This window comes from Bactrocera tryoni, chromosome 5 (assembly GCF_016617805.1).
Source record: "Bactrocera tryoni isolate S06 chromosome 5, CSIRO_BtryS06_freeze2, whole genome shotgun sequence".
NCBI lineage: Eukaryota > Metazoa > Arthropoda > Insecta > Diptera > Tephritidae > Bactrocera > Bactrocera tryoni.
Genome location: NC_052503.1, coordinates 3,408,011 through 3,434,671, shown reverse-complemented (window position 1 = coordinate 3,434,671; position 26,661 = coordinate 3,408,011). Strand labels below are relative to the sequence as shown.

The 26,661-nt window shown below is 32.7% G+C and overlaps 10 protein-coding genes across 10 annotated transcripts; 7 read left to right on the top strand and 3 right to left on the bottom strand.

Annotated features, from left to right (window-relative positions):
* The first annotated feature begins 3,236 nt into the window (after nucleotides 1-3,236).
* On the top strand, nucleotides 3,237-5,682 carry LOC120777750 (protein Mo25). The gene has a single exon (XM_040109245.1). The coding sequence runs from the start codon at nucleotides 3,681-3,683 to the stop codon at nucleotides 4,701-4,703; it is 1,023 nt and encodes a 340-aa protein (XP_039965179.1). The 5' UTR covers nucleotides 3,237-3,680; the 3' UTR covers nucleotides 4,704-5,682.
* A 749-nt stretch (nucleotides 5,683-6,431) lies between these two features.
* On the bottom strand, nucleotides 6,432-7,348 carry LOC120778778 (proteasome subunit beta type-1). Its single transcript, XM_040110762.1, has 2 exons — nucleotides 7,163-7,348; nucleotides 6,432-7,108 (listed from the first exon to the last, which is right to left on the bottom strand). Exons 1-2 carry the CDS (start codon nucleotides 7,243-7,245, stop codon nucleotides 6,496-6,498), a joined length of 696 nt encoding a protein of 231 aa, XP_039966696.1. The 5' UTR covers nucleotides 7,246-7,348; the 3' UTR covers nucleotides 6,432-6,495.
* Nucleotides 7,349-7,662: 314 nt separating this feature from the next.
* Nucleotides 7,663-9,569, top strand: LOC120777388. Its single transcript, XM_040108681.1, has 2 exons — nucleotides 7,663-8,058; nucleotides 9,037-9,569. The coding sequence occupies exons 1-2, from the start codon at nucleotides 7,684-7,686 to the stop codon at nucleotides 9,502-9,504; spliced, it is 843 nt and encodes a 280-aa protein (XP_039964615.1). The 5' UTR covers nucleotides 7,663-7,683; the 3' UTR covers nucleotides 9,505-9,569.
* A 735-nt stretch (nucleotides 9,570-10,304) lies between these two features.
* On the bottom strand, nucleotides 10,305-11,898 carry LOC120778291 (prostaglandin E synthase 2). The gene is made up of 3 exons (XM_040110076.1): nucleotides 11,026-11,898; nucleotides 10,560-10,966; nucleotides 10,305-10,499 (listed from the first exon to the last, which is right to left on the bottom strand). The coding sequence occupies exons 1-3, from the start codon at nucleotides 11,751-11,753 to the stop codon at nucleotides 10,411-10,413; spliced, it is 1,224 nt and encodes a 407-aa protein (XP_039966010.1). The 5' UTR covers nucleotides 11,754-11,898; the 3' UTR covers nucleotides 10,305-10,410.
* A 116-nt stretch (nucleotides 11,899-12,014) lies between these two features.
* On the top strand, nucleotides 12,015-13,461 carry LOC120778770 (parkin coregulated gene protein homolog). The gene is made up of 6 exons (XM_040110750.1): nucleotides 12,015-12,049; nucleotides 12,195-12,329; nucleotides 12,410-12,480; nucleotides 12,543-12,725; nucleotides 12,785-12,975; nucleotides 13,038-13,461. Exons 2-6 carry the CDS (start codon nucleotides 12,276-12,278, stop codon nucleotides 13,301-13,303), a joined length of 765 nt encoding a protein of 254 aa, XP_039966684.1. The 5' UTR covers nucleotides 12,015-12,049; nucleotides 12,195-12,275; the 3' UTR covers nucleotides 13,304-13,461.
* Nucleotides 13,462-13,672: 211 nt separating this feature from the next.
* Nucleotides 13,673-14,220, top strand: LOC120778769 (protein anon-73B1). Its single transcript, XM_040110749.1, has 2 exons — nucleotides 13,673-13,960; nucleotides 14,023-14,220. Exons 1-2 carry the CDS (start codon nucleotides 13,784-13,786, stop codon nucleotides 14,101-14,103), a joined length of 258 nt encoding a protein of 85 aa, XP_039966683.1. The 5' UTR covers nucleotides 13,673-13,783; the 3' UTR covers nucleotides 14,104-14,220.
* Nucleotides 14,221-14,498: 278 nt separating this feature from the next.
* LOC120778768 lies at nucleotides 14,499-15,040 on the top strand. Its single transcript, XM_040110748.1, has 3 exons — nucleotides 14,499-14,592; nucleotides 14,651-14,809; nucleotides 14,870-15,040. The coding sequence occupies exons 1-3, from the start codon at nucleotides 14,544-14,546 to the stop codon at nucleotides 14,926-14,928; spliced, it is 267 nt and encodes an 88-aa protein (XP_039966682.1). The 5' UTR covers nucleotides 14,499-14,543; the 3' UTR covers nucleotides 14,929-15,040.
* Nucleotides 15,041-15,980: 940 nt separating this feature from the next.
* LOC120777813 lies at nucleotides 15,981-16,766 on the top strand. The gene is made up of 3 exons (XM_040109350.1): nucleotides 15,981-16,095; nucleotides 16,190-16,414; nucleotides 16,504-16,766. Exons 1-3 carry the CDS (start codon nucleotides 16,056-16,058, stop codon nucleotides 16,602-16,604), a joined length of 366 nt encoding a protein of 121 aa, XP_039965284.1. The 5' UTR covers nucleotides 15,981-16,055; the 3' UTR covers nucleotides 16,605-16,766.
* Nucleotides 16,767-18,796: 2,030 nt separating this feature from the next.
* LOC120777812 lies at nucleotides 18,797-19,490 on the top strand. The gene is made up of 2 exons (XM_040109349.1): nucleotides 18,797-18,899; nucleotides 18,959-19,490. The coding sequence occupies exons 1-2, from the start codon at nucleotides 18,860-18,862 to the stop codon at nucleotides 19,270-19,272; spliced, it is 354 nt and encodes a 117-aa protein (XP_039965283.1). The 5' UTR covers nucleotides 18,797-18,859; the 3' UTR covers nucleotides 19,273-19,490.
* A 2,361-nt stretch (nucleotides 19,491-21,851) lies between these two features.
* On the bottom strand, nucleotides 21,852-24,043 carry LOC120778851. The gene is made up of 3 exons (XM_040110878.1): nucleotides 23,893-24,043; nucleotides 23,645-23,818; nucleotides 21,852-22,169 (listed from the first exon to the last, which is right to left on the bottom strand). The coding sequence occupies exons 1-3, from the start codon at nucleotides 23,936-23,938 to the stop codon at nucleotides 22,096-22,098; spliced, it is 294 nt and encodes a 97-aa protein (XP_039966812.1). The 5' UTR covers nucleotides 23,939-24,043; the 3' UTR covers nucleotides 21,852-22,095.
* Between the last annotated feature and the right edge of the window lie 2,618 nt (nucleotides 24,044-26,661).

Genomic DNA, 26,661 nt, shown 5'->3' with positions numbered 1-26,661 from the left:
GCATGCCTTTTGTCATAAAAATTGCTCAGGCATATTATGTTGCCACATTCTCAAATTATCATGAAAACATTTAGTAGCTTTTCGACTTTCGCTCAAACACTTCCAGAATTTTCGTTAATTAAAATATAAATTTTCGTTGCTCTGTGATACATTTAAGCATTTTGGCACAATATCCAACTAATATTGTAATGTTTGGATTAACCAATAGTTGTTTGTTCTTAATTTTTAAAGGAAGTGTATTAGAATTTTTACTACTTTTTTCTATAATGAAGAATTTTTACATTGTAGTTCAATGTTGTTTAGTAAATTATTGGAGAACAAACTATTTTGAAACAATTTTAGCGAATTCTTGTACATTTTAGTTGTCTAGCAGTTTTGCTCAGCTCATCTACAAAGAAATTTATTAGTGGCATACGAACTTTTTAATTATAAAAAATAATTGGAAATTTCTATTGAGAGCAATAAATTAAATTGTTAAATACAAAAGCAAAACAATCGGTCAAATATGTATTGTTCTTAGTTTTTAACGTTACAATAGTAGTTATTTTTCTTGTCAATAGATAATGTTTTTAAAAATTAATATTTTTTTAGCTACAACCGTCAATTGTTAATAAATACAAATTTAATATTTAAGCTCCTTCCAAATTTTCAAAACTACAAAAAAACAAGTAATTTTAGTTCAAAGTGAAAGCAGCATTAAAATATTTTTGTTTTTGTTCTAACAAAATTTTTACTCGCAGTAATTTATTTAAAATTAAATTTTTTCATTGTCTGCTAACCAAACACGCCATTTTAATTAATTAGAGCATAATTATTTTCTGCAAAAATCGGTATGTAATATATAAAAATATGACGCCTAAGAAACCTCGTACGAAGTTGAAACAAACTTCCTGTTACAAATATAGTCTTGCAGCAGACGGGATATATTTGATTGAAAGAATCGTACAAGGCATATTAATAAAGTCTTTTATTCAGAAGATCTAACTTTATTGTTTCTCATAAAGGTGATAAGTTGATGTCTTGTAAAAATATTACGTATTTTACTTCATAGTATCCCGTCACTTTTTTAACACAATATGCCAATTCTTACAAATAAATTTTGCTATTTTTTTTTTTAGACATTTTCTGCGCGCAAATTGATAAAATGTTAAAAAGAAAAACCCAAAGATATTTATAAATAGTTCCATATAACCACATTATGCATATGTGCGAGTGTACTATATTTAAAACATTAAGCTTGAGACGAATATAGTCAGTTGTAGCACGGAGTCAAGTACGCTTAGTTGAAGTTTCACATTTGTTAGATTATACTTTCTTATTGTAGAGAAGCATACGATGACAATGTAGAATTATCGAATGAACGTCTTTAAATGTAGAAAACCACTGAAATGTTCAGCTATAAATGTGCTGTGTTGATATTTATTACCTTGCGCTCCATTCTCGGTTTTACATAAATATATTTTTCTACATTTATAAAAGAATAAACGAAATGGAGAAAATCAAATGACAATTAGAAGCACTCGATTTCTTAACAAAATTCATTTTCTGTTTTTGTTTGTGTACTTTTAAGCCAAATTTGTTAAGATTTAAAATGATTTCAAACCTTTGCAAATATGCAAATAATTAAGCATAATTAATTAAGACATGAAATGAATTAGGAAGGTCATTGTTGCAGGTGAACTACTCTACTAATACGAAAAACCAAAAAAGTATTTAAAGGAATATTAAAAATAAGTGAAATAACAATCACAACTACATACACTCTAATTATTAGTATGAAAAGCAAAAAAATATGTTATGCAATGTAACTAAATGTATGGAATGATAATTAACTGTTTGCTTGCTCTTGCTCTGCGGATCAGAAATATGTACGAATTCTTAGAAATCAACATGTTTAGGTGTATGTGTACTACCAAGATACGCAATGCTCAAATCAAATTAATATATACATATATACAAACAATTGCATAAATATTTACAAAAATGACGAATACGTTTTCCAAAAATCATTTTATAATCATAATATGTAATACCAAATACATTTATATGTGGTAAATTAGTAATGGAAACATTTATTTTAATTATAAATATACTAGTGGTATTTAGATATACATACATACATACATACATCTTAAACTTAACTCATATAAGAAACTCAAAATAATATAAAAACACACATCTCATTGATATCTAATAATTATATGCAAACATATTATAAAATTATGATAAAATTTAAAATAATTTATGAGCATATACATATATACACCTATAATTACATTCATATACGTATATACATACATACATAGATACATTTACACAAAAACTTATCTACACATATACATATTTAAAAAACAAAAAAGTTTCGCAATATTTCTCTACATTATTGGAAATAATAATATAATTAACTAAAATAAAGTATAAACCATATTTTATCGTATTATGTATATGTTATAATGATCATGACAATGAGTATAATTTAAAAAGTTCAGTAAAATAAAACAAAAAAGAAATAATTTTGTCATACATACCAAAATATATGGAAACGGTGTTTTATTTATTTGAATGGAAAGTATTTAGCAGCCCTTAAGTTATATATTATATTCAAAAGCTTAAGATAACCAGCAGCTACTAACGCGGAGTAATTCGAAGTGCCTCTAATCAGAGGGAAGGTTGTACGCTTCATGTATATATGTAAATGTATTTAATATATGTACATATTTAGTAAGTCCACACAGCAAATCCTTTTGTATGACCCTTATGTGTAACACACTTTCTTCAAATATGTCAGAGTTCATGTTCTCCAAATAGAGTTTTGAAATGCCCTTTAATTGAAATACTTTATTTAAGTACAAATCCCTCGGTTATCCCCTAAAATGACGACAACAAAAAAACAAATCCCTCGCTGTAAATGTCTACTATTACATGGATCAGAGTATCTTGAAAACGGAAAACATAAACTTATTGTTAATCTTATTAACAAATACCATTTAATATATTTCCAAAACGTATGCATATGTGTTAAAAAGTTAAGCCATTCTCCATTGTTTTAAACGCTGTTGATTCTTTAACTGTATTTTAACATTATATCCGTCCATGTCGGCGTATTTCTGAATTTTATTTTATTTCCGTTTCGCCATGACTCATTATACAAAATGGCAGCACACTGTCAAGAATATTTTGACATTCGCAAACTTTCGACAGGCTGGCAGCATTCAAAAGGACGGCTAAAGAGAAAAGTCAAAAGAAAAGTAAAAACGAAAACTTTCCTTTTATTCAACTACACCCAAGAACGACAAAAGTAGAAAATTAACAGAATAAAAAACTGGTTAAACCGATAAACATTACGAAGGGCGAGTAAATCCATTAAAGTTGCATTACTAAAGAACAAATCTAATAACACAAACAACTTGCGAAGAATTCTACGATTATTCCGGCAGTGGTGCAGCGAATAGCAATTAGTCGCAGAACGCAACGAGCCGACTACAACAACAACAGCGAAAAGACACATCGACCGCAGGAACAGTGTGGCAGCGATAGTAAAACCGCAGTGCAGATTGATAGTCATAGTCAAATAAAGTTTGTGCGTTAAACAAACATTAACATTGAAGCAGTCTGGTGTGACAGTACGAAAAAATAGGTGTGCGGTAAACCGGGTGTGAATAACGTAAAGTGCCAACGTAATGCCCTTGTTTGGAAAATCACAAAAGACCCCCGCCGAATTGGTGCGGTCGCTTAAGGAAGCAATCAATGCACTAGAAACGGGTGGTGATCGTAAAGCAGAAAAGGCACAAGAGGATGTCAGCAAAAATCTTGTCTCCATTAAAAATATGCTTTACGGTAGCAGTGATTCGGAGCCACCAGCGGATTATGTAGTCGCCCAGCTGTCGCAGGAACTGTATAATAGTAATTTATTGTTGCTGTTAATACAGAACCTGCATCGTATCGATTTTGAAGGCAAAAAACATGTAGCACTGATATTTAATAATGTGCTGCGACGACAAATTGGTACACGTTCACCCACAGTGGAGTACATCTGTACAAAGCCCGAAATACTGTTTACGTTAATGGCCGGCTACGAGGATGCGCATCCAGAGATTGCACTAAATTCTGGAACAATGCTGCGTGAGTGTGCCCGATATGAGGCTCTCGCAAAAATAATGCTGCACTCAGAAGAGTTTTTCAAGTTCTTCCGCTATGTAGAGGTGTCGACCTTCGATATTGCATCAGATGCATTCTCCACTTTCAAGGAATTGCTGACTCGACACAAGTTACTGTGTGCCGAATTCCTAGAGGCCAATTATGATAGGTTCTTTACGCAACATTATCAAAGATTGTTAAATTCGGAAAACTATGTTACCAGACGACAAAGTCTGAAGTTATTAGGTGAATTATTACTAGATCGACACAATTTCACCGTGATGACACGTTACATTTCGGAGCCGGAAAATCTGAAACTTATGATGAATATGTTGAAAGAAAAGTCCCGTAATATACAATTCGAGGCCTTCCACGTCTTTAAGGTGTTTGTAGCAAACCCAAATAAGCCGAAACCTATATTAGATATCTTGCTACGCAACCAATCTAAATTGGTTGACTTTTTAACCAATTTCCATACGGATCGTTCAGAAGATGAGCAGTTTAACGATGAAAAAGCATATCTGATTAAACAGATAAAGGAGCTTAAGCCGCTGCCTGAAGCTTAGTAGCATAGAAGCCTACGTAAACGAATCGCCAACCAATATGTACAGCATAAAATAAAACATCTGCAACACAATTTCCAACATCTTCAGCAAACCCAAAGCTACTATCACCACTTTTACCGTCATTATCGGTGCTAATAACTCCATCCGTTCTGCCAATTTAAGGCCTCAGCAGGTCCTGAAAGCCAGTTTTATCCGATCACTACGATCAACAACTTGCTGTTGATGGCTCACATATGTATATGCAGTCAGCTTGTGTGAAAATTAAAATTAACTGAATGATTGACTGCATGGCAGCAGTAATTGTGTACTAGCAGTGTGCGTTATAATTTAAAGAAAAAGTAATATATAGTCAACTCTTAAATTATTTTCGCAGCAACAGAAATAGAAAGAAGTTAAAAATAATGAAATGAGAATGAAACCCGATTACAGTAAATTTGCAAACATTTTTTTAATAAATTTTTTCTTTTTTTGAGTTATGAAAATTTAAAAACATTAAATGCTAAAGCAAAATAGCCCATCCATCTGCTGCATTTGGAAACGATAGTTTGGGAAGTGTTAAGGGTGGAACCAAATTTTTTTGAGATAAGATATTTCAACACGCTTTTACCAACGCGTTATTGTCTTGCCGTAAAAAAAATTGTTTTTTGGCATAATATTCAACTGCTTTAAATTTTATGAGAAGAATGAAAAGGCAATAGCTTCTAAGTATAAAACTTTGGGCTTGATTGAAATATAAATCGAGGACAAAAACAGACTAAATAAAATCAAATTATTAAATAGGATAATGATAAAATAAAAGAAAAACAAAACATAATACGACTTACATACATACATACATATATGTGAAGGCAACTTTATAATGCGGCTTACGATTGACACTTTTGTTTTTGTTCTTTGTCGTTATTTTGTATGTTTGTTCATTTTACTATGTTTAGGAATGCAATTCAAATAAAACTAGTTATAAACTGCGAAAAAGTTATATAATTGCTTTCTTTTTACGATGCGAGTTAAATAATAGGGTTGAAGAGCTGGTAAATGCGGAGAGCGAATGTTGCCTCCCCACATAACATAATCAGATAAATAATAAATAAAAAATTATTTATAATAAAAAAACACGATACATACGCATGCAAATATACAACGTACGTACACCTAAGCATACATAATTGAATGTAGTATATAATGATTACAACCTTACTTGCATATACTATTACTATTAAAATATTATAAAACAAGAAAAATTATTTATATAATTATGCCTAAAATTTAAATGAAAAACTAAATAAAAAAACATAAATAAAATGTGCGATTAGCAGAAAACCTAAATTGTTTGACGCATTTTTATACATTTACCTATATATATACGAAACTATGCGATATGAATAATATACAATCACGTAATATAATTAAAAATGATAAAGAATAGCATTGACCAAACCTAGTAGTGGAAACGTAAAAAGTGCATATCAACTACATACATATACATAATTTTATCTTTGGTATTTGGGCAAACAAGTATGAATATACATATGTATACTAGCATAAGCAAATGGAGGAGAATTATTTTTTTTATCTGTAAATAGCCTTTGATAAATATTGATTAAAACAAAATGTCAGTTTACAGTTTATATTAATTGGTAGAGTCCAAAAATGCTGCAAAGAAGAAACACTAGGGACGGAAGAGACATTAGCAACTACACTTCTATATCTGAAAAGCACAATGACACATATTTTCAAATTCGAAATTTATTTGAATGTTTTAAGAAAAATAAGTGGTTTTTTGTATACATATTTAATCCTTGCGCAGTTGCACCTCTTCTTCTGTAATTCCATCTTTCGTGATGACTTTCAAGATTACTGAATCACCAGTGTATATATCACGTTCCGCGGCTGAAATGAAAGCATCTTTAGCTACTTCCTTAGCCTTCTCCAAGGGTACTTTAGGTTTGTTTTTCACGTCTCTATCTTTTCCACCAATTTGGTTGTCCAATACTGGTTGCAGCAACGTACCGGCCGAACCACCTGCGCGGTATGTGGTACGTTCGCAGTGACCAATCGGATCGTATGAATAGACAACACCCTTTCCTTCCGAGTCAAGTCCAGCCAATACATTTGAAACGTAGTAAGGGAAAAAGCGACGGTTGTACATAAGTATAGACAACATCTGTGCTACTGCTTCTGTTGACATGGTCTTCAAGTGTAGATGCTCATACATTTGCATACGCGCATTAACAAGACTAGTGAGCGCTAATGTATCACACCAGCAGCCAGTTGAACCAAGTACAGTTTTCTCCGACAATTGGAAAAGTTTGTTTTGTTTTCGCGTGTGAATAGTGTAACCACTGCTCAAACGTGTATCTGCAGCAATTACAACGTAATCTTCACCGGCAATAGCAACAATGGATCTGTAAATAACTTCGCTCAGAAAATGTATTATATGAAATTATTTAAAAACTTACCCTCCATTTGATTCGTAAGGTGAGAAATCTTGATGCTGCGCACCGGGAACTTGATACTCAGGAAACGATTGAATTTTATGCATTTTTACTTAATGTAATATTTTTCCCAGCAAAATAATTAAAACGATAAATCGTGCGAGTGATTTGCAGAAATTACTCCTTGTGTTGTCTATTGAATGACAATCAACATTGCTGTTTGACAGTTTTAGAAAGGGCTGCCACTATGAAAATATAGTAAATATAGGCTGCCACATGTCTAAGTATAAATTATTTAATTTCAGATAATTATTTTTTCTAAATAATTTATTAAATTAAAAGATGTTTGTTTGTACGTAAAGCAGGATATACACGTGCAAGTTCTAGGTATGCATACAAGTATGAATAAAATTGAAATCTTTCACTTTTTTTGCTTGTTGTTGCGTCGGGCATCAACAGGTAGCAACGTGTAAAGTGCGGTGTGCAGACCGATTTCATACTTGTTTAAAATATGAAGTGAAGTGAAAGGTTGTGCGCACATCACAATGGCTATTACAGAAAATGAATTTTGGAGAAAATTTATTGAAGCCTTTAGAGAAGAAAAAGTCCTGTGGGAAATAAAAAATGAATTTTACAACAATAGGCTAAAAAGAACAAAAAGTTGGCAAAGACTTGCAAACAAATTGAAAGAAATTGATAAGTATGCCACAATTGATACAGCAAAAAAGCGCATTAATGGCATGCGAAGTTGCTATAGGAGAGAATTGTGCAAAATTAAAGCAACTGAAAAGTCTAGTGCTGGTGGAGAGGACATATATGAGCCCACGCTTTGGTACTTTCACCACCTAGACTTCCTTCGAGGAAACGAAGTGACAACGACAGGAATAAGTACGCTGGAAGACCCCGATTTTGAAAATACGGTGAGTAAAATTTATTATTGAGAATATTTATATACATATATAAATTTATACATATGTATGAATATTTATTATTACTTTAATGTATTATCCTATCATTATTACATGTTACAAAATTTATTTTGCCATGGAATTGACCCAACTGTATTAAAACACTCTTTGTATTTATTGCGAACGTGTTTCGCTGCATTTGTCGAATTTCCTCCTTGAATGGCTCTTAGTTTTAAAAGTTCCCAAGTACTTTGCAAAGGTGCGTTTTGTACATTATTTGTGTTAACATTTTGTAAATCTAAGCTGGCACTTATATACTGCAAGCCATTTTTCCGTGACGAGAAATTATAAATATAACAACATGCGGGTAAAATTTAGAATAGCATCCCCGGATTTCGGGAATAAAATGGGTATCACTGGAAAGGTGACGTTCTCCTGATCACGAAAATATATATATATAGTTGCCGCTGACTTATAGTTTTAAAGATATTTGCATTTAAAGTTGAAAAATTGACAACTTTTACATTGATAATTTGTGTATTGTGAGTAACTTTTTCACTTATATTGTGCACTTTTCACTTACTAACACTTCACTATAACGTTTCGGTATATTCATTTTTTTAATATTTGTTGTAAATAAAGCTTTATAAGTGAAAAAGTTACTCACAATACACAAATTATCAATGTAAAAGTTGTAAATTTTTCAACTTTAAATGCAAATATCTTTAAAACTATAAGTCAGCGGCAACTATATATATATATTTTCGTGATCTGGAGAACGTCACCTTTCCAGTGATACCCATTTTATTCCCGAAATCCGGGGATGCTATTCTAAATCTCAGCCCTTAATTGGGTAGGACTACATGCTTGCCACCGATAGCTCCAATGTAGTTGGGGAAATCCAAAGTATATAGAAATCGTTAGCGTTTGATTTTGTTTTTGGAATCTGAAATAAGTGCAAGAATAATTTTAGTTTTCCTCTATTTCCAGGCTCATTCGCATAGTAAAAAACGAAAGAAATCTCACAATAATTCAAAGTTTTTTGAAAAGGCAATAGAACACCAAGCAAAAAAACCAAAACCTATACGCGATGATGCTGACGTATTTAGTGAATCATGGGCAGTTTTATTTAGGAAATTATCTGCGGAACAGCAAATATACGCTAAACGAGCTATAGACGAGATATTGGTACATGGCCAGTTGGGAAACCTACATTTGAATTCTGTTCAGATAAATGTTGTGCAAAGAGATCCAAGAACTCCATATACCTCTTCAGGATCCCCAACAGATGTTTATCCAACAGCCATAACTCCAGCGCCACAAATACTTATATCAAGAAGCAATGTGAATAAAATTGATTATTCTCAATCAGTGTTAGAGGAATCAGCTGAGTGTAGTAGTATAAAATCCTCAGCTCAATCTTTAAATGAACTTTCTAGAGATTCCCAGTATGAGTAAATTTAATTTAAATGTATTTGATTTTTTTCATTTTTCACATGTTTAATATTTAAGTACATTTTTTCTACCATAAATAATTAGAAAATTAATGCCAAAAATTAAAGTATTCGATTTTTCTTTTAATTTTCATGGTTATAAAAATAGTTTTCGTGTTTGAAATAAAAAAAATATTAAATAGGAAATGAAATACCTGAATATTTTCGCCCAATGTTTCTATTATTGCTTCATAAGTTTCAATCACAATATGGCTTAAGCTGTGCGGAGATATTGCTGTTAAAAAGTTTTAAATCTTCAAAACTTTCGCCTGATGACGAAAATCTCATGTGGCGTAATCGCGTCTCTCCATGGCTCTACCATGGACAAGAGTTCTTTATAATTTTCGTTACTCATGCGTACAAAGTTTTTAAATTTGTGCATAGAACTTGCTTGCAATTCTTTAAGAAGTGGTACGTGCGCATATGTTTTGCGTTCTTTCTAAAATTTTTCGCACCAAAAGCGTTGCTTTCGTTTTTTTGCCTTGCACACCGAAATTACAAGAAGCTCGAAATTTTCCTTTTCTGAGGCCATGTCCGTTCACTTCAACGATTACAACGAAATGGTGTCTGAACAACTTGTGCGACACGGTATGCATACAAGTCTGCACGTGTATATCCCGCTAAAAATAGTATTTTAGGTCATACATATAACCGGGATAATATGAAACACTATTTTACTTATAAACTTTAATGGTTTGTGAACTACTAGATTATGAATGCATTACAAAAATTCGAAGAAAGTTTATATACAATTATTAACACCCATTATATTATTATTATAATAATTTATTAAAGCTTTTAAATTAATGCTTAATCACTTTGGTTATTTCAATAAATATATGATACAACGTTTAAAATATCCTTTAGGTCATTAAGCATTAAGCGGAAGTAAATCTGTTCGTCTAACCAAATTGCCACGATTCCGGTCGACCATTTCCTTTACGTTATTGTACCATACACCTAGTCATAAAATCGAATTCTAAGTCTTTAAATAAAGAACTGTGTTTATATTTGCCTTACCAATGTTTGTATTTTTCATGCAATCTCCAAATGTTTCACAACCTTCCATGCTATTAAGTACACCAAAAACTGATAGATCAGCTAAATTTGGACGGTCACCTCCCATAAATTTCTTTTTCTGCCTTTCAAGTTCTCCGGTCCACTTATCAAGTGCATCATATATGTGCGAGCGTACATCATCTGACAACCCATGTCGTCGTTTTATTATTTTACTTATACCCCACATAGCAAATGCACCCACATTCACCATTAGATCACGTTCCCATTTGGGGAAGTAAATATCCCATTCGCCTGCCTTCGAAAACCACTCAAATGTTTCACGTGCTTCGCTCAAAGTGCGGTAGCAGTTGGGTGAGATAAGATGCACAAGATGTGAATCCGCCCACGTACGCCATTTCCGTTCGTTCCTGAAGCGTAGACAAATAATAAAAAGTTTTAATTATTTTGAATTGAATGGCATACTCACTCCTGAATTTCTCGAGTTGCATGTTTTGGTGTTTTATCTTGATACATAAGGAAGTATTTGTTCATTATATCCAAGCGTTTCTTATCGTCGTCATCGAAATATGATATCATGGGATAAAACTTGGCTAACTCGCCGATGTCAGTTTCCTTGTCATTTAAATATGATGCCAAGAGAGAGATAATTGCACTTGAGTCCGACATCTGTATGTAACGTCCGTCGCCTTGCTCAACCAAAATCATAGGCACTTTCTTTTGTTCGGACCATTTTATGTCTTGTCGCAGTACTGCATCAACCTCGACCACAGAGTACGATATACCCATGAAATCAAGATAAGCTCGCACTTTGCAACAGAAGGGACACGTTTGATATTGAAAAAGTATTATGTTTAAATTTGATTTATCGTTGGGATTAATGAATCGCTTAGTTATTTTAACATCTGGTAGTTCTTTGAGAATTTTGGGCGGAATACGTTGATGCTCCATGTGCGAGCTTTTATCTTTCCAATTTCCATATACAGAATATGCCGTACCTGAAGCGGCTCCAATGCCTGCTCCAATAAGTGCTAATTTAAAGGTGCTTGTACCATTTCTTTTTGGATTAACCTGTGATGCATAACGTCTGCACTGTGCACCAATTGATCTGTATACGGGCGACACATTGCACTCAATAGACCGGCATCCAATGCCTGCTGCAATTCGTCGACTTATTCCAATTCGCAAAGTTGACATTGCCGCTTTTCAATTAATTGCTATTATTTCAGATTAATTAAATTTTAATATGTTACTTAATACCGGTCGAAAATCTTTTAAATGGAATACTTTTCTTTTGATAAGCACCAATCTAGAAATAACCTTCTTGATAGTCAGCTGATATGGGCAATGGGAGATGCCACTTCAACTATTGTCATTTAAAGCGTTTTATTCACCACTACTGGAAATTTTAGTTTCATTTCGCTAATTTTTTGTTCTGTTTTGTTTAAAAACTGTGAATTTATTGTGAAAATTAAATAAACTTTCCCCAAAATGTATTTCCATTAAAGTTCTTATTCGTTCATTCCAATAAACTGTATAATATTCCAGTTTCAGTAAAAAGTTTTTTGTGAAGAAAGTTCTGAAGCAATTGCATATAAATTTTTCATTCAAATTTTTGGCATTTTTATTTAATTTCAGCGTGAAAATATAGCAGGATAATTTGAGTAAATATCCGACGGACGGTTTCTCACTCCAATATACTAAGGACACGATAAAATAATGCACATAACAGGAAAGGAATGTCGTAATTATTTATTACAAAGGAAAAATTTGGTACGAAGAAGAATTTATGAGGCATATCCAGAAAAAAGCAACATACTACATATATGTATGTTTAAAATTTCATTTAACAGCCTATTCGTACAGTTCCGGCCTTTACTTATCAAGCACTGCAGAAGAACACAATTGTTGAACCACCGCCAAAGTGAGTTTCAATCGAATGAAATTTTGAACACTTTCGCTTAAGTTTAATTCGAATCTTCGTAGAATCTATATATACAAGAAGCGCCCTGTTAAGGAAACACTTTTCAAAATGTATTTCCGGCGTGGTGACATCCCGGTAGCTAAAAGAATAAAAGGTAGTGGAAAAGGTATTTCAGGAACAGTGAAATGGTTTTGTGAGCCAAAGGAACTGGACTATTGCTACTATTTGCCAATATTTGTGGATGGGTACGTGTAAATATTTCCTCAAGATATCATCTCAATGTTTTACTTTTCTTTAATTCCAGTCTAGCGGATACTGATATCGACATACGCTCACTTGCGCAAGAAGCTGCAATGGATTTAATCCTTAAAGCGCCGCATAAAATTTTACCAGTTCTGCCCAAACTGATACTTCCGTTCAAAAGAGCATTCAACACTCGTGATAAGCGAATAATAATATCAGCGCTGAAGGTCTTGCAAACTATGGTTCTGGTTGGTATGTAAAAAACATGATTACATTAAAATTTAAAGAATTGCATTAAATGTATTTTACGTTAGGGCCTTGTGTTGGACAAGCTCTCGTTCCATACTACCGGCAGCTGTTAGCCGTATGTAATTTATATAAGAACATTAATGTTAACCTCGGTTCTGGTGTTGATCCTGATCGTAGTCGTCGTATCGGCGATGTTATCGAAGATACACTCTCTTTGCTTGAAACATGTGGAGGGCCCAATGCATTTATCAACATAAAGTATATGATTCCGACTTATGAGAGTAGCACCCATCCTATATGTGAGCCGTCGGCAGAAAAACCTGCTGCTTAAAGCATAAAATATAATTAGAGTTAGATTTTTATAGTACAATAATATAGGTTACGAGAGAGCAAGAAGTTAAGCCATTTATAAAATAATATTTTGTACTTTTTATTTTATTAATGGCTTATATATTTGCTTACTTCTGAACAGTTAAAATATATATCTAGCGCGACATTATATCTTATATGTAAACATTTAGAGCGCTTATTGTCATGAATACCTTTGCAATATGAGAAAAAATAAATTCAAAATTTATAACCGTTAAAATATTTTGACATTTTCACAAATTCGATACACCACTACATACATGTTCTTGTTAGTTGCTGTCAATTTTACTTTCATGATTTGTTAGGGTTCATATACGCTATTGTGACTGATTTGCAAGTAATTGAAGAAGAAGAAGCAGACGCATCCTAAAAAATAAACAAACGGAGAATTTTGTAAACATTTCTTTGATACAAAAAATAGCATTAATAATATATAGAAATTATGGGGGCCATTTTTGAAAATGGCTTGAGGTTGGGCAGATATAACAGTGACGATCTCTTTAGTGCGCTGCTACGTTATGGATTATTTCTAGGCGCAATATTTCAGCTCATCTGTATTGCTGCATCGATTTTGCTTCCTGCTGCTAGTGAAGGATCGAATGGCGAAGATGGAAACGAGGTTTGTTGTAACATATAATGGCAACCTGATTCAAAAATACGATTTCTTTTAATCTCTTGAAGGATTATAAATTCAACGGCGAAATGGGAAATATGCGGCGATTGCACAAGTTACGCAAACAGGATAAAAAGAAGCGACGTTGATTTTACCATCGTGTACAAATATTTCTAACTTAGAACATTACCTTAGTATATGAATATATGAGTACACAATGTAATTAAAATAGTAAGATTTATTTGCCGATAGAGTGTCATGCAATATTTACGAGTTTCATTTTATATTTTAAACAGCAAAGCAGTTAAAATGCCTATACTCAATATATACACTCTCGACATATGCACATATTTGTATGTTAACAAATTATATTACAGTAGCGTGAAAATTACATTTTCATCAATGTTCAGATAAAAAATTTCAAATATATTATAAACATTCCCACACAACTTCTAAACATATTGTAACACTACTCGAGAATATACAGGTTCGTATTTCGTTAAACTTTTCAACGGCAGTTTGTCTAAAAAGTTAACTGCGGCGACAGTGTTTTAGCAGCACTTGGGCCTACACAATTCCCAAATTAAATATGCGCTTAGCATTCTTATTAATATTATTACACGGACAGACATTGAATTGTAAGTAAAATTATGCAGTATTTACATAAATAAATTCAATTCAAATGTTTATGCTTAGTGTTTGTTGAATGCATTCCATCAACGGATTGTGGCGATGTGTCTGACTGTGTTCCGGAGAGTCAAAATGGTATATGTGCACTCGATCGGCAACTTGTGTGTTTTAAACATTTTGACTCCTTATGCCATCTGAAGTATGAAGAGTGCCAAAATCAAAGAGGTTTACAACTCAATTTTAATTGTGTTCTTTAACATTTTAATTTTTTACTTTTATTAATAGAGTACGAGGTTTATTTGCAAGCATACTGCGAAAATTTTGCCTTTATGTGTAACACCTAATTGGAGTTGTGGCAATCAAGTTTGAAGTTGACTTTCTAGTAATAGTTCATAAACGGAATGGAAGGATTATTCTACTGAAAATATAAAATATATGTATATGAATAACTAAGAATTGTTTTTGAAATATCTCTTTTTACCTTTTAAGCTATTAGAAAATTTCAGCAGTAATATTAATTTGAAAGCGTAACGTTATGAAATTACGATCTATTTGTTGCTGTTCGTGACTGGAGTTTACATATGTATGTATATGCACACCTGTGTTTATACGCTATACTCTGTGCAAACTCAGCGGTGAGCGTTTTTTGTGATAAAACTGCGGAAATAAATAAATATATAAAACAACGTGCACAGCGAAAAATATGGTCTCTAACAAGTCAGTAAAAAAAAGGTTTGAAGAAGTATACGTATTAAAATCCAGAAAAAACGTTAACTTCGACTGCTTCGAAGCTAAAATAGCTTGACAGGGGCATTTCTTCTAGCAACTATCTTTTATTAAAGCAACTATAAGCTTTACTAAATCTGAAAACTTTAGCGGTAGCTAACATTTTAGTCGGTAAATTGCTATGCCAAAAATTATTTCATACAAAAAAACTTTATTTTGAGCGGTCAGTTTTCATAACGTCTATATTTTAGCTCAGTGAATAATTTATTCGGAGATTTTAGCGTTATTTTGGACAATCATTTATATCAAAATTTGTGAAGATATCTAATCAAATAAAAAAGTTTTCAGACTTGACTTGATCGATCAGTTTGTATGACAACTATATGCCACAGACATCCCTGTATATGCTATAGAGATCCGATATCGACGGCTCCGACGAACGAGCAGTTTCGTGGAGAGAAAAGGATGTGTGCAAAAATGTGTGCATCGATAGCTAGAAAATTGAAGGAATATTTATATATATTTGTTGTCTCTGAGCTCTACTCTAATTTTTAAACTACTGTAAGTGACCAAAATATAGTGTTTATAAACACAAAATCCAGAAATAAAATATTTTTGCCAGTGTCTACTGATAATGCGAACAAATTATAGGCATGTACATACATAAGTACTTTAATTGAATTAGCTTAAGAAGTTAGTTCCTCTTCAACCGTCCACAGAAATATACGTTATTATTATTTAAAACATGCTAACCGTAGAAGTCGCGCTATGTTTATTATTAATGTGTGAGTAAAATTGTTTACTATAGCTCTTTACATACACATTTACATACATATGTACGCATTTAACACCCAAACAACTATTTTCAAAATTGAAAAGGCTCTTTTGCGAATTGTGCGGAGAGTGCCAGCGTTGCTGAGAAGAAGCCACAACCTGCTATAGTTAACGGTCCTCCAAGTGTGACAGGAAAATGTGATCTTGAGAGTAATTGTAAGATAAATGAAACTACTATACCGTTATGTCGTTATGATGACGGTGCGGGTTGCATACGGAAATATGCATCGAAATGCCATTTGGAGATAGCAGAGTGTATGGCTGGTACGAGTAAGTAACCCAAAAGTTGTGAATGAATGGTTTCTAAATGTGTGCATGTACATATGTGTTTTATATCTAATCGTCAAAAAAAATTGTAGAATACACAGATTACAGCAACGATTATTGCTCAATGGACACTTATCTATGTGAGGAGGGCTATGAGCGCTGGACGATATTCTTTGGATATGAAAAAGCTTAATTTTGAAATTGTCAAACAAGTGATAAGAGAAAACCGATTAATTACGATGATTGACGTATGTACGCATGAAATATACAAAATTATGTATGTATGTATATAATTATGTACATAAGTATGAATAAATAAACGGGCGTTCTTGACTATATTTATCTTGAACGTCGATGAAAGCTACTTATAGATTATCTTAAATTGATATTTGCACTAGTGTTGTTGTATTTTACGGACTAAACCCGTTACATTTTAAATCTCTCTTCATTCCACTTCCTCTCTAATTATTACTTTTAATTGATTTAATTTTTTTTATAATAATCACTCGAATCTAGAGTGTAGACGCATACTAACGGTAAGTGTAATATATATTTTATTGTTATCAAATAACTTTATCCCAACTTACTTTTTAGTTGAATTTCACTATATGTTTGTTGTTGCTGTATTATAAAACAGTTCCCAATGGATTTAAACGGTGATTTACGATCTGATCAAAATTGACTGAGACTGTTGGATGAATCAAAGCTAGTGGGAAGGTTGGTGGAGGGGTATATATCATAAACTGTCTATAAACTTCAATTTTAAATCTGACTGTTGCAGTGTTCTTCAACCTCTTTCAGAGAAGTGACTATCCACTCTGAGAGCAGGGCAGTAATGCTAGCCTTGAGCTCACTAACCGTTCGTTCATTCATGATTGTAAGAGATCCTATGAGCTCTTTTTCCTCAGAAAGACTAATCTCTCCCTACTTGTGGGGCTTCCCACTGTTGCTGTAGAAGCTGTATGGAAGAAGACGAGGCGGAAACATCTCAGCACTTCTTGACTGTCCGCGTTGCCGATATTTAGCTTTAAACACTTTGGAGCCCACACTTTTTCATATCCCACCAAATGGGAGTTGAAAATAAACGCCTCAGCAAATTTTTATTGGCCATTACCGTTTTGCTGACTTATAAGTACAGGAGTAAAAAAAAAGACTGCATATATTGGTCCAAGTGCGATGTCTGGATTAGCCATCAAACCTAGATAGTCAATATTGTTAGTTAAGTGCCAATATTTCACCCAAAAGTGGTCGGGGAATTTAAGCAACATTCCAATGCGTTGCTCAATTAATGAACGAAAATAAAATTAAAGCAAAATATGTGAATTATATTTTGCAAGGAGTTGTTGTAAAGTAACCCGATCGTCGCCTAATTCCCACTTATGAGAGATCCAACTAAAGATTTTTTACAATAAAAAACTCAAAGCTTTTTTAGAGCAGAATAATTTTAGATAGAGACCGTTAAAGATCTTTATGAATATCTTCATGAGTTATAAATATACAAAAAGCAAACAATTTTCTAAACACCCTGTATTCAAAGAAGTTCTTGTGCTTGCTTTGTAATGACAATAATTTTGTTGACACAAGTGTAAATTTAATTTGAAATTTACAGACCTAGCACACACAGAGCTATCCAATGCTGCTCGCATTATTATATCATATACATATATGTAGGTATATTCGAATGATGATGTATATTTCGTAGAATTTTCATTTTGTTTTTTCATAATTCTCTTACCATAATTTGGGAAGCCACTACTTCTCATTGCCTTCAGACTTGAATATTCTTGATTCTTCCATTACAGAAAGTGATTGATCTAAAAGAGGATCTCCTTGAACAATGAATATATTTAAGATGTTCTCCCAATAAGATTAAAAGAGCATTAATTGAAGGAGTTCTCTATACAGGCATTGACATAAGCTCATGATTCTATAGAGCTGTGTTTGGCGCCTTTTTTTGGGAAACCGAACTACATAATTAACTCATATGTATATCGTTTAGTCAATGTAGGTAACGGTTTTAAGAAAACTATACATACATATATTATGAAGTTTAGACGGGCTCCACTCTCCGAACTCCAGATCAGCCTTTAAAGGTGAATATCTCTTGGACCCATCCTAATAACAGCTGTGGACAACTGTATGCGCATAATCATATATAATGAGCTGAATATTTAGGCATTTATAGTAGTTTTGGAACGTGCTGAACCGATAGTTATTGAAGCGGAGAAATTCTTGCGCCAACAATTATTTACAAACACATACATAATGTGAATAGGTTACGCACCTACAGTTATTATTATTATTATTATTATTACAGTTATTTTAGTGAAATGAAAATTTGTCACGTAGCAATTTTTAATAAATTTTGTCGGCAAGCAAGATTGCTGTCAGTTGATTCGTTAAGCCAGTGAGTGTTTAAACCAGTATAACGGTATAGAGTTTCAGAAGATGTCTAGTCGTAAAATTTCGCTTCTATTGTTGGTGGCATGTAAGCTACTAAATCGCTTGCAGTACTTATTTTGGTTACATGCGTTAAGATAATTTCAGGTTCCATAGCATTAATACACGCACGGCCTAATGAAAAGCTTGCTGCGCGGCTCTCACGTCTCTACTTGGATCCAGCGAATGACGAACGCTTCAATGACATCGAACAGTTCAACGGCGACGAAATGCAGTATTCCGCCAGAAAGGATATGAAGGATAAAGAAGTAATATTACGGATTATGGATGAATCCACCAAAAAACCTGATGAAAGTGTTGCACTCACCCAAAGTGCCGAAATAGAGGAGGGACTAACGCGTTCGATGGTTTCTTCGATATTCAGATTTATGGGCAATGTGATGGGACACTTTATACGTTAATTGTAATAATTAAACAGATAAATATATATACATACATACATACATATGTATGTATGCAATATTTTATATGTAAATTGATATTCTTCCAGTAAAAACGATGAGCTTCGAGATAAAATGTCATAGCCCTGTGTTTCTTAATTTTTTTAGATTTATGATATCGAAATGTAGTAAGAAATTTGTAACAAATTCTTTACACCAATAAATAGCAAGTTTAACGTTTTGAATTTTTGAAAAGAAAAACTTGAATGGGTTGATGGTTGCGTTTAGCTGATGATCGGAATAATTGGACGAACCAGAGAATGTAAAGACATATGTTAAAGAGCATTAAAAAGACATATGTCTTTACATTCTCTGGACGAACTGATTTATACTCTTGCAACATGCAACTATTGAGGCCAGGGAAGTGCCTTTGGTTACATAAGGCTTGTTAATTACATGATTCACCGTTATAAGAAAAACACGAACCATCTAGTTGGTAACCGGTATAAAGTCATCTGGAAGTTCGAAAATTTTTGTATTAGGTATATGAGAGCTAATCGATTTAACCCACTTTTGACACACTGACGTACAATCATCAGAATTCTCCCTGAATTTCAATTATATATCTCACACATTGACTGATATTTTCGGACCGATTTGGATAATTTCTCAAAATAGAGTGGAAAAGATTCTTGCAAAGTTTATGTATATACTAAAAAGTAAAGGAATCAAATGGAATTTAAAACTACTTTTAGTAGTTTTAGTAGTTTTTAACGGCGCAGGGTTATACTCCGATTTCATCCATTTTCACACTGTCGGTAGGGGTTCTTATAATAATTGCGCTAGGAGAATTTTGTTGTTATAGCTTAAGCAGCTTAGGAGATATGTACATAAAACTTATTAGAGAGTAGGACCACGCCCATTTTTTCAAATTGTTTTGTAACAGGTGTTTCTTGCTACTGCGATCCTCTGTACCAAATTACAGATTTATATCTTAATTTAGTGCTTAGTTATGGTACTTTATATGTTTTCAGTTAATGCCCTTTTGTGGGCGTGGTATGAACTCGATCTTTCTTATTAGCCAAGATATCTTAATTTTTACTCAAGTCAAAGCTTGCACGGAAGGACAGACAGTCCGCAACCCGATTTTTTATTTCTATATGCTTAACCCTATATCTATCTCACTTATAGCAGGAACAGCGAAAAACGCTACTCCCTTCCTCAGTTGCCGTCCTTGTTTTCATTTGAACAATGTTACCATTGCTCAATACGGATATATAGTTTTGTATATGTACATCTAAGTTTTCAATTACAATCTTTCATAATATAAAATATCAAAACTGAAAACAAACTATTAAAAATGGTTTATATATTTGGAAATAATAGCATTCGACTCTGATTTTGAGTTAGTTTAAGAAAATTTCAAACATATTGAAGACAATTTTTATAATTACTACAGTATATCGAGACTGGCAACCCTGCGTTGTGAGAGAGCAAGCAGCTGACACGTTTCGACGTTTCTACGGTAAAGCGGAATGTAGAAGCGGTGTTGGCTGATCATTTACATTGCGCTCCCATAAGATCGTATCAGTTGACACGGGCCACGGGTTTACGTTGTTCGCTGATCTAGCTATTAAACTCGGTAGAAACATGTTGCAAGTGCATAAAAAACTATCAAACGATCAAATTATCCAAATGTTAGCCAATACTTTTTAACAATAAAATATGATGAATTGAATTTATAAGCAACGTTTTTCTCCATTTTTAAATTTAATAGTTAGACAGTAAAAATCAATGACTCCATGTCTAATTACCATAGCAACATCAACATCTCTATTTCTATAATAATTATGGTGAACTATAAAATTTAGTCTAGTATATACTGTTTTCTCTCTTCCTTCTTTTCTCAGAAATTTAGCTTTTATTTCTTGAAAACTTATAAGCCCACAAACAGAATAGCAACTTTAAGTAATGGCAAAGATATGAGGAAACTTCGCATATCTTTTATTTGCTTTATGATGGCAACCACACATTCCGTTTAGCGGTAGCTTTCGTGAGCGAGTTTCGTGCCTTTTTTCCAATTAGCTATCATTTCGATTTAGACGTATAGATAAGTGTACTCGCATGCATATTCATAGTTTCTACTTCGAAGCTGCGGTAACATGGTAACAAAAGGTATATTCGAAAGCGTTGTTTAATTGGCAGCAATGCAGAAATGTCCTTACTTCGTCATCTATATACAAACATAAAATATAGAAACAAAGAAAAACTATCAGATTTTGGATGACAACTGGTTTTTGGGGAGCTTTTTCTGTGTGTATGGGCGAGTTCCTTTGGCGCAACTTCTTTCATGTCTATAATGAAATGCTTGTCCCCGGGACAAAGAGATTGGTTGTTTTGCCACTATCTCTATGAAAGTTCTCAGTGCGAACTTAATTCTCACTAACATCAACAACATTGCCACAGCACACGCTCATCGACAGGCTCCGAGCTCGTAAGTCTAATGAAAAAGCTTGTCAAAACAAAATTTTGCTTAAGGCTTAAGTAACTTTAAAGTTTTTCTATAATATAAAATAAAAATAAAAAACTAAAACACCGGCTTTTGCTGGTAGGATACTCGTAATAAAAACTTTGGTATTTCTTTATTCTATTTTAAAGATGAGAACATTGTTTAGAGTCAAGTTTGATTGGTTATTTGTTGTTTTGTTTATAATTATTGTCTACAAGAAGTCCACTTAAGTCTATGTGTAGTGATAATTTAGTAGATTTCTTTAACATTTAGATTGTGATGACATTGCAAATAATTTATTAAAATATATATTGGTGAAGGCGAGTCCTTAGTCCTTAGCAAAGCCTATAAGCTGGATGGGTTTTTCGTTCAGCTAAATCACACAGAGACATATCTACCGTTTCGAGATCTGAAATGTAAAGAATTAAAATTTAATAAGTTACAGTTATATTATTACACATATAGCGTGTTTTTTAGTAGTACGGATACTCTGAGAGGGATGAAAATGAAGTTAAAGGCGACGTCAAAGCCGAGATTTACCTGTACTCATCTTTGACGTCGAAATTTTTGGTTCACAAAATATATAAAAATCTTTAAGTGGACAGTGGTGACCGAATTTAAGAACCAATAAATTCAAAGTAACAGTGATTTCATTAATTTTTATGTGAGTTTATTGGAACTAATATTTTTATAATACTGCTGAGAACAAATTCTACATTATATTATATTGAAGAATATGAACCCATGACTAAGTATATTGTAATATTGAACTGGCGAATTTATGGATATATTTAGCATACGTTTTATATAGTACTTGGATTCGACATTAGTTTTCAAACAATATCTTTTATTTTTTTTTTGAAAAGTGACCCTTACAGACAAGAGCAAACCTCCAGCGTGCTTACGTGTAAAAATTTCATCAACAGGAAGTAATATCGAGATATATGGTATATAGATACCAAAAGAGGGGGTAATAAATAATATAGTATATGTATATAATAACTTGAGAATCCATGTAGAATTGAGATAAATTTTGATCTGATTTGCCAATTGGCTGGAGATGTACTTGTAGTTAAAAGAAGAACGGGAGGAAAAATAGTAAGGAGCTAAGGTTGGAGTGCAATTTATATTATTGGGAATCCATTAATTTGAGAGTGCTTCTTATGAATTCTGGAAGTATTTATATTATATTTAAGAAAACTATACATACTTTAAGTTTTAAAAACTATCATATCAAGCCAGAAATTTAAAACAATTATCAATTTATTAGAGTCATTTGTAGAAATGGGAGCAGAAAATTCCAAATATAAGTGATTTGTACATTTTTTAGGTGGCTTGGAAAGGCGTAAATGTTAACTTCGGCCACAACTTCAGCTCGCACCCATTCTCAACTCACCACAAAGTTTTTCTGTTGTGGTCAATGAACTAATGGTATTTTTTTATAATAAATATTTGTAAGTAATACAAAAAGCTTATTGGAAATACATCGGTATTAACCAGACATTTCTAAACTATTATCACTATATTCTTCGAAATTGTATCAATAAATAAAATATTTATAGTTTGTGTGAACTTATTAGACGCATTAGAGGTTAGGAATGAATTTTGATTAATTTTGTTTGTCTTGAAAATAAATATGTATTATAGTGGGCGCAGACAGTTCGTCAAAGTTTTTATTTTTCTTTTCATAGAAATAGCAGTTCATTTGAACTGCTCTAAAAGTATACTCAAGGTCTTCAAAAGGACCTCCAGATTTTAACAGCAGTGAAACTTTAACAGAAAAGGCCCTTCGAAGATTCTCTTGCACTCGCACTTAGTAATTAATATTATTCACAAAAAAACAAAAAAAAATCATCAAGTTCCGTTGCTTTCGGAGCTACTTACTGTGCTTCGTGTTACATTTTAATCGGTCGTACAGACATTTGTTGTCAAATCTAGCATAACAATTACTGTCATAACCGCAAACAAGATCTCGTGTCGTGGGACATTCTTCGTTGCATTGTTTCGGCTTCGACTGTGACTCTGAATCTGCACTGGCCAATGCGACAAGCACGAGCACTAAAATTAGAAAAAAAGTATTCAGTACTCGATTAATAATTAATAGAAATTATATAATTTCATTCGACATTTACCCATTAGCACATAGATAAAAGACACTTTTGTTGTTGTATTCGCCATTTTAATTTCAAAATAAAAATCACTGTTATTGTTTTTAAAAGAATTTTTAATTATGTCTAACAATTATGTAAATTACGCTGGCGCTGCAATCTGTCTGTCACGGAATCTCTTATTCGACTGTTTTTGCTGCGTCGGCTTAAATGTGCTCGCTGGCGATGCGAATTTCTATCCCAGTTTCCGTTATAAAGTTGGATTTTGCATAAATAAATATACACACAAATTCGTTTATATATAAGTAACTAACAGTATAGGCTGCGCTTCACAGTAGGCGCTCAATATAGTCAACTTTTATGCCAAATCCAGGGAATAGAATTGACTTATGTATGTAGTTGTACATAGTTGTATTAATATTTTCATATATACAATTATTCAAACTTATTTTAGCGTAAAATTAACTATTTTCAGCAAAGAAAACACGTATGGATATTTAAATGAATTTTTGTATGAACTTACTAACTTAGAAAGCAATCCGTCTGCGTACAGATTATTGCCGAATGTTAAGAAAATTCTTTGTTTCAAATTATTTATTAATAATTTTTCTAAAAAAACATATTTTTATGTATAGCTTTATGTTAGGATTCACTGTATTTGGCGCCAATGAGCTAAGATTATCATTTAAAGCGCCTGTTACGTACAAACATACCTCACGACTGGGCTCCACAAGCCAATAGACATACATACGTATGTGCTTATTAGTACTTATACACAAGTATGCACGTCATTGCAAATACTAATATAATTTCTCTGATAAGTATGTTCATTTTCTATGAAATATATAAGCAAGCAAATCGGTGTATATAAATACAGATAGAAATATGTATGTATATAACATATTGAAAAAGCGAAGATTTATACTATCATTACGGCATGCAAATACATACACTTACATATGTATGTTTGCAGCTATAAACGGTGTCCACAGTGAATACTTGGATCATATAAGGGGCGTTTTGGATGTTGTCTACGTGGCTCGTGGACAAAAGTGATTGCTAGATAACCTAAGTACATATTTTCAGGAATTCTCATCATCATGTCATCATTCATAGAATCGGTGAATTTTTAAATATTGCTTCAGCAACATAATTTATAGTAAATATTGAAATTTGTATAGAGGGTGCTTAATTTGGTATGGAATTTTAGATACATACATATGTACATATATACATGTCAATCACTTCATAAATATAAACGATTTTTTACAAGAATGTCATACAGATATTATACTATATGCTATAGTTAAAATTCTCTCTAGAAGATGTTTACCTACGGTCGAAAAAAATCAAAAATTCACAAGATGGTGGCGTTTTTAAAAAAAGTGTAATTTTTCCAAAATTTGGTTGTTTTTGCCTAGATCAAAACATTAGTACAGAACTTTTTAAAATATGACTACTAGATATAACAAATATCCTTGTGGCGTTTTAATGTGGATAGTAGCAAATCGAACAAGCAACTAGTATGGAACAAATAAACTAGAATAATCAACAAGTAAGGAAGGGCTATGGTCGGGTGCAAGCAAACACTTTATACTCTTGCATCGTGCAAGAATTAAAGCCAGAGAAATAGCTTACGGTTTAAAATGTCAACCAGTGGATCGGAATCCTAGCAATTTTATATCTACATATGTATACCACTCATACACTGCCCCTCAAATTCGGCATACGTCAGAAAAACGAAAATCATTTCAAGCAATACATAGTATGTATAGCATATGGGAGTTGGGGAGTATCGAACCGACTTTATGTATTAACTATTCACATGCCAAATACTAAAAAAGTGTTCCTGGTTTTCAATGATTACATTAAATACAATTACCAATCAAATGGAGTCAGCCAGATGTTCAAAATTCTTGATATTAGTTATATGGAGGCTAGTTGAAGTTTTCGCACGAAGATACACTGTTATGAGTACAACACGCTTTGCAATTTTCATAGAGATAACTCAAATATTGGCCGATATATGAAGGAGGTCACCCGGAAGTTCGAAAAACTTTATAATAGGTGTATGGGGTCTCAGGGAAGTATTAATATGATCGCACAAAAGTTACACCACTATATTAAAGTACAAAACTTCTCACTAGTACTTAATTCAGCTTTATGATTTTGTTTATGTATTTACATGCCAATTCGTTGATAAGAGACTTGTGTATAAATAGTGAGTAGAGAAGCAGCTATATGAGAGGTCAGGTTTTCCATACACTCGTATATTTCGGCACCCAATGAAACATTTAACGTAGGAAAAGGTGTATATTTTCAAACTCTGGAGTAAGGGCTTACTGGACTAATTTTTTCTATGCATAAAAAAAAAAATTATGCAATACAAATACATACATATGTATTTTGTTCGTCACTACCGGCAGCTTAAATCGGAAACAACTTGTTTTCCTTAGCTGACACACTTAGTTGAAATATAGGGCGTTTGCTTACATACGTTATATATGTATATTACATTATAGTCAACATATTCATACATAAGTTTATTCTATGTATACTTGTATGTATTTGCTTTTGCATTTCGGAGTTTGTGCGCTTTTAACATATTTGTGAATATTCTATGTATTGCATACTTACATACTTATGCATACATACATACAGTACTTACTTACACATAGATACATTTTTACGTGCATCCGAATGTAAATGCATACTACTCGCATATGTCATCGTACTTGTCGCTATTTTTAAATTCTCGCTTCTTTGATGCCTCCGTAGGCTGTGCAATTATAC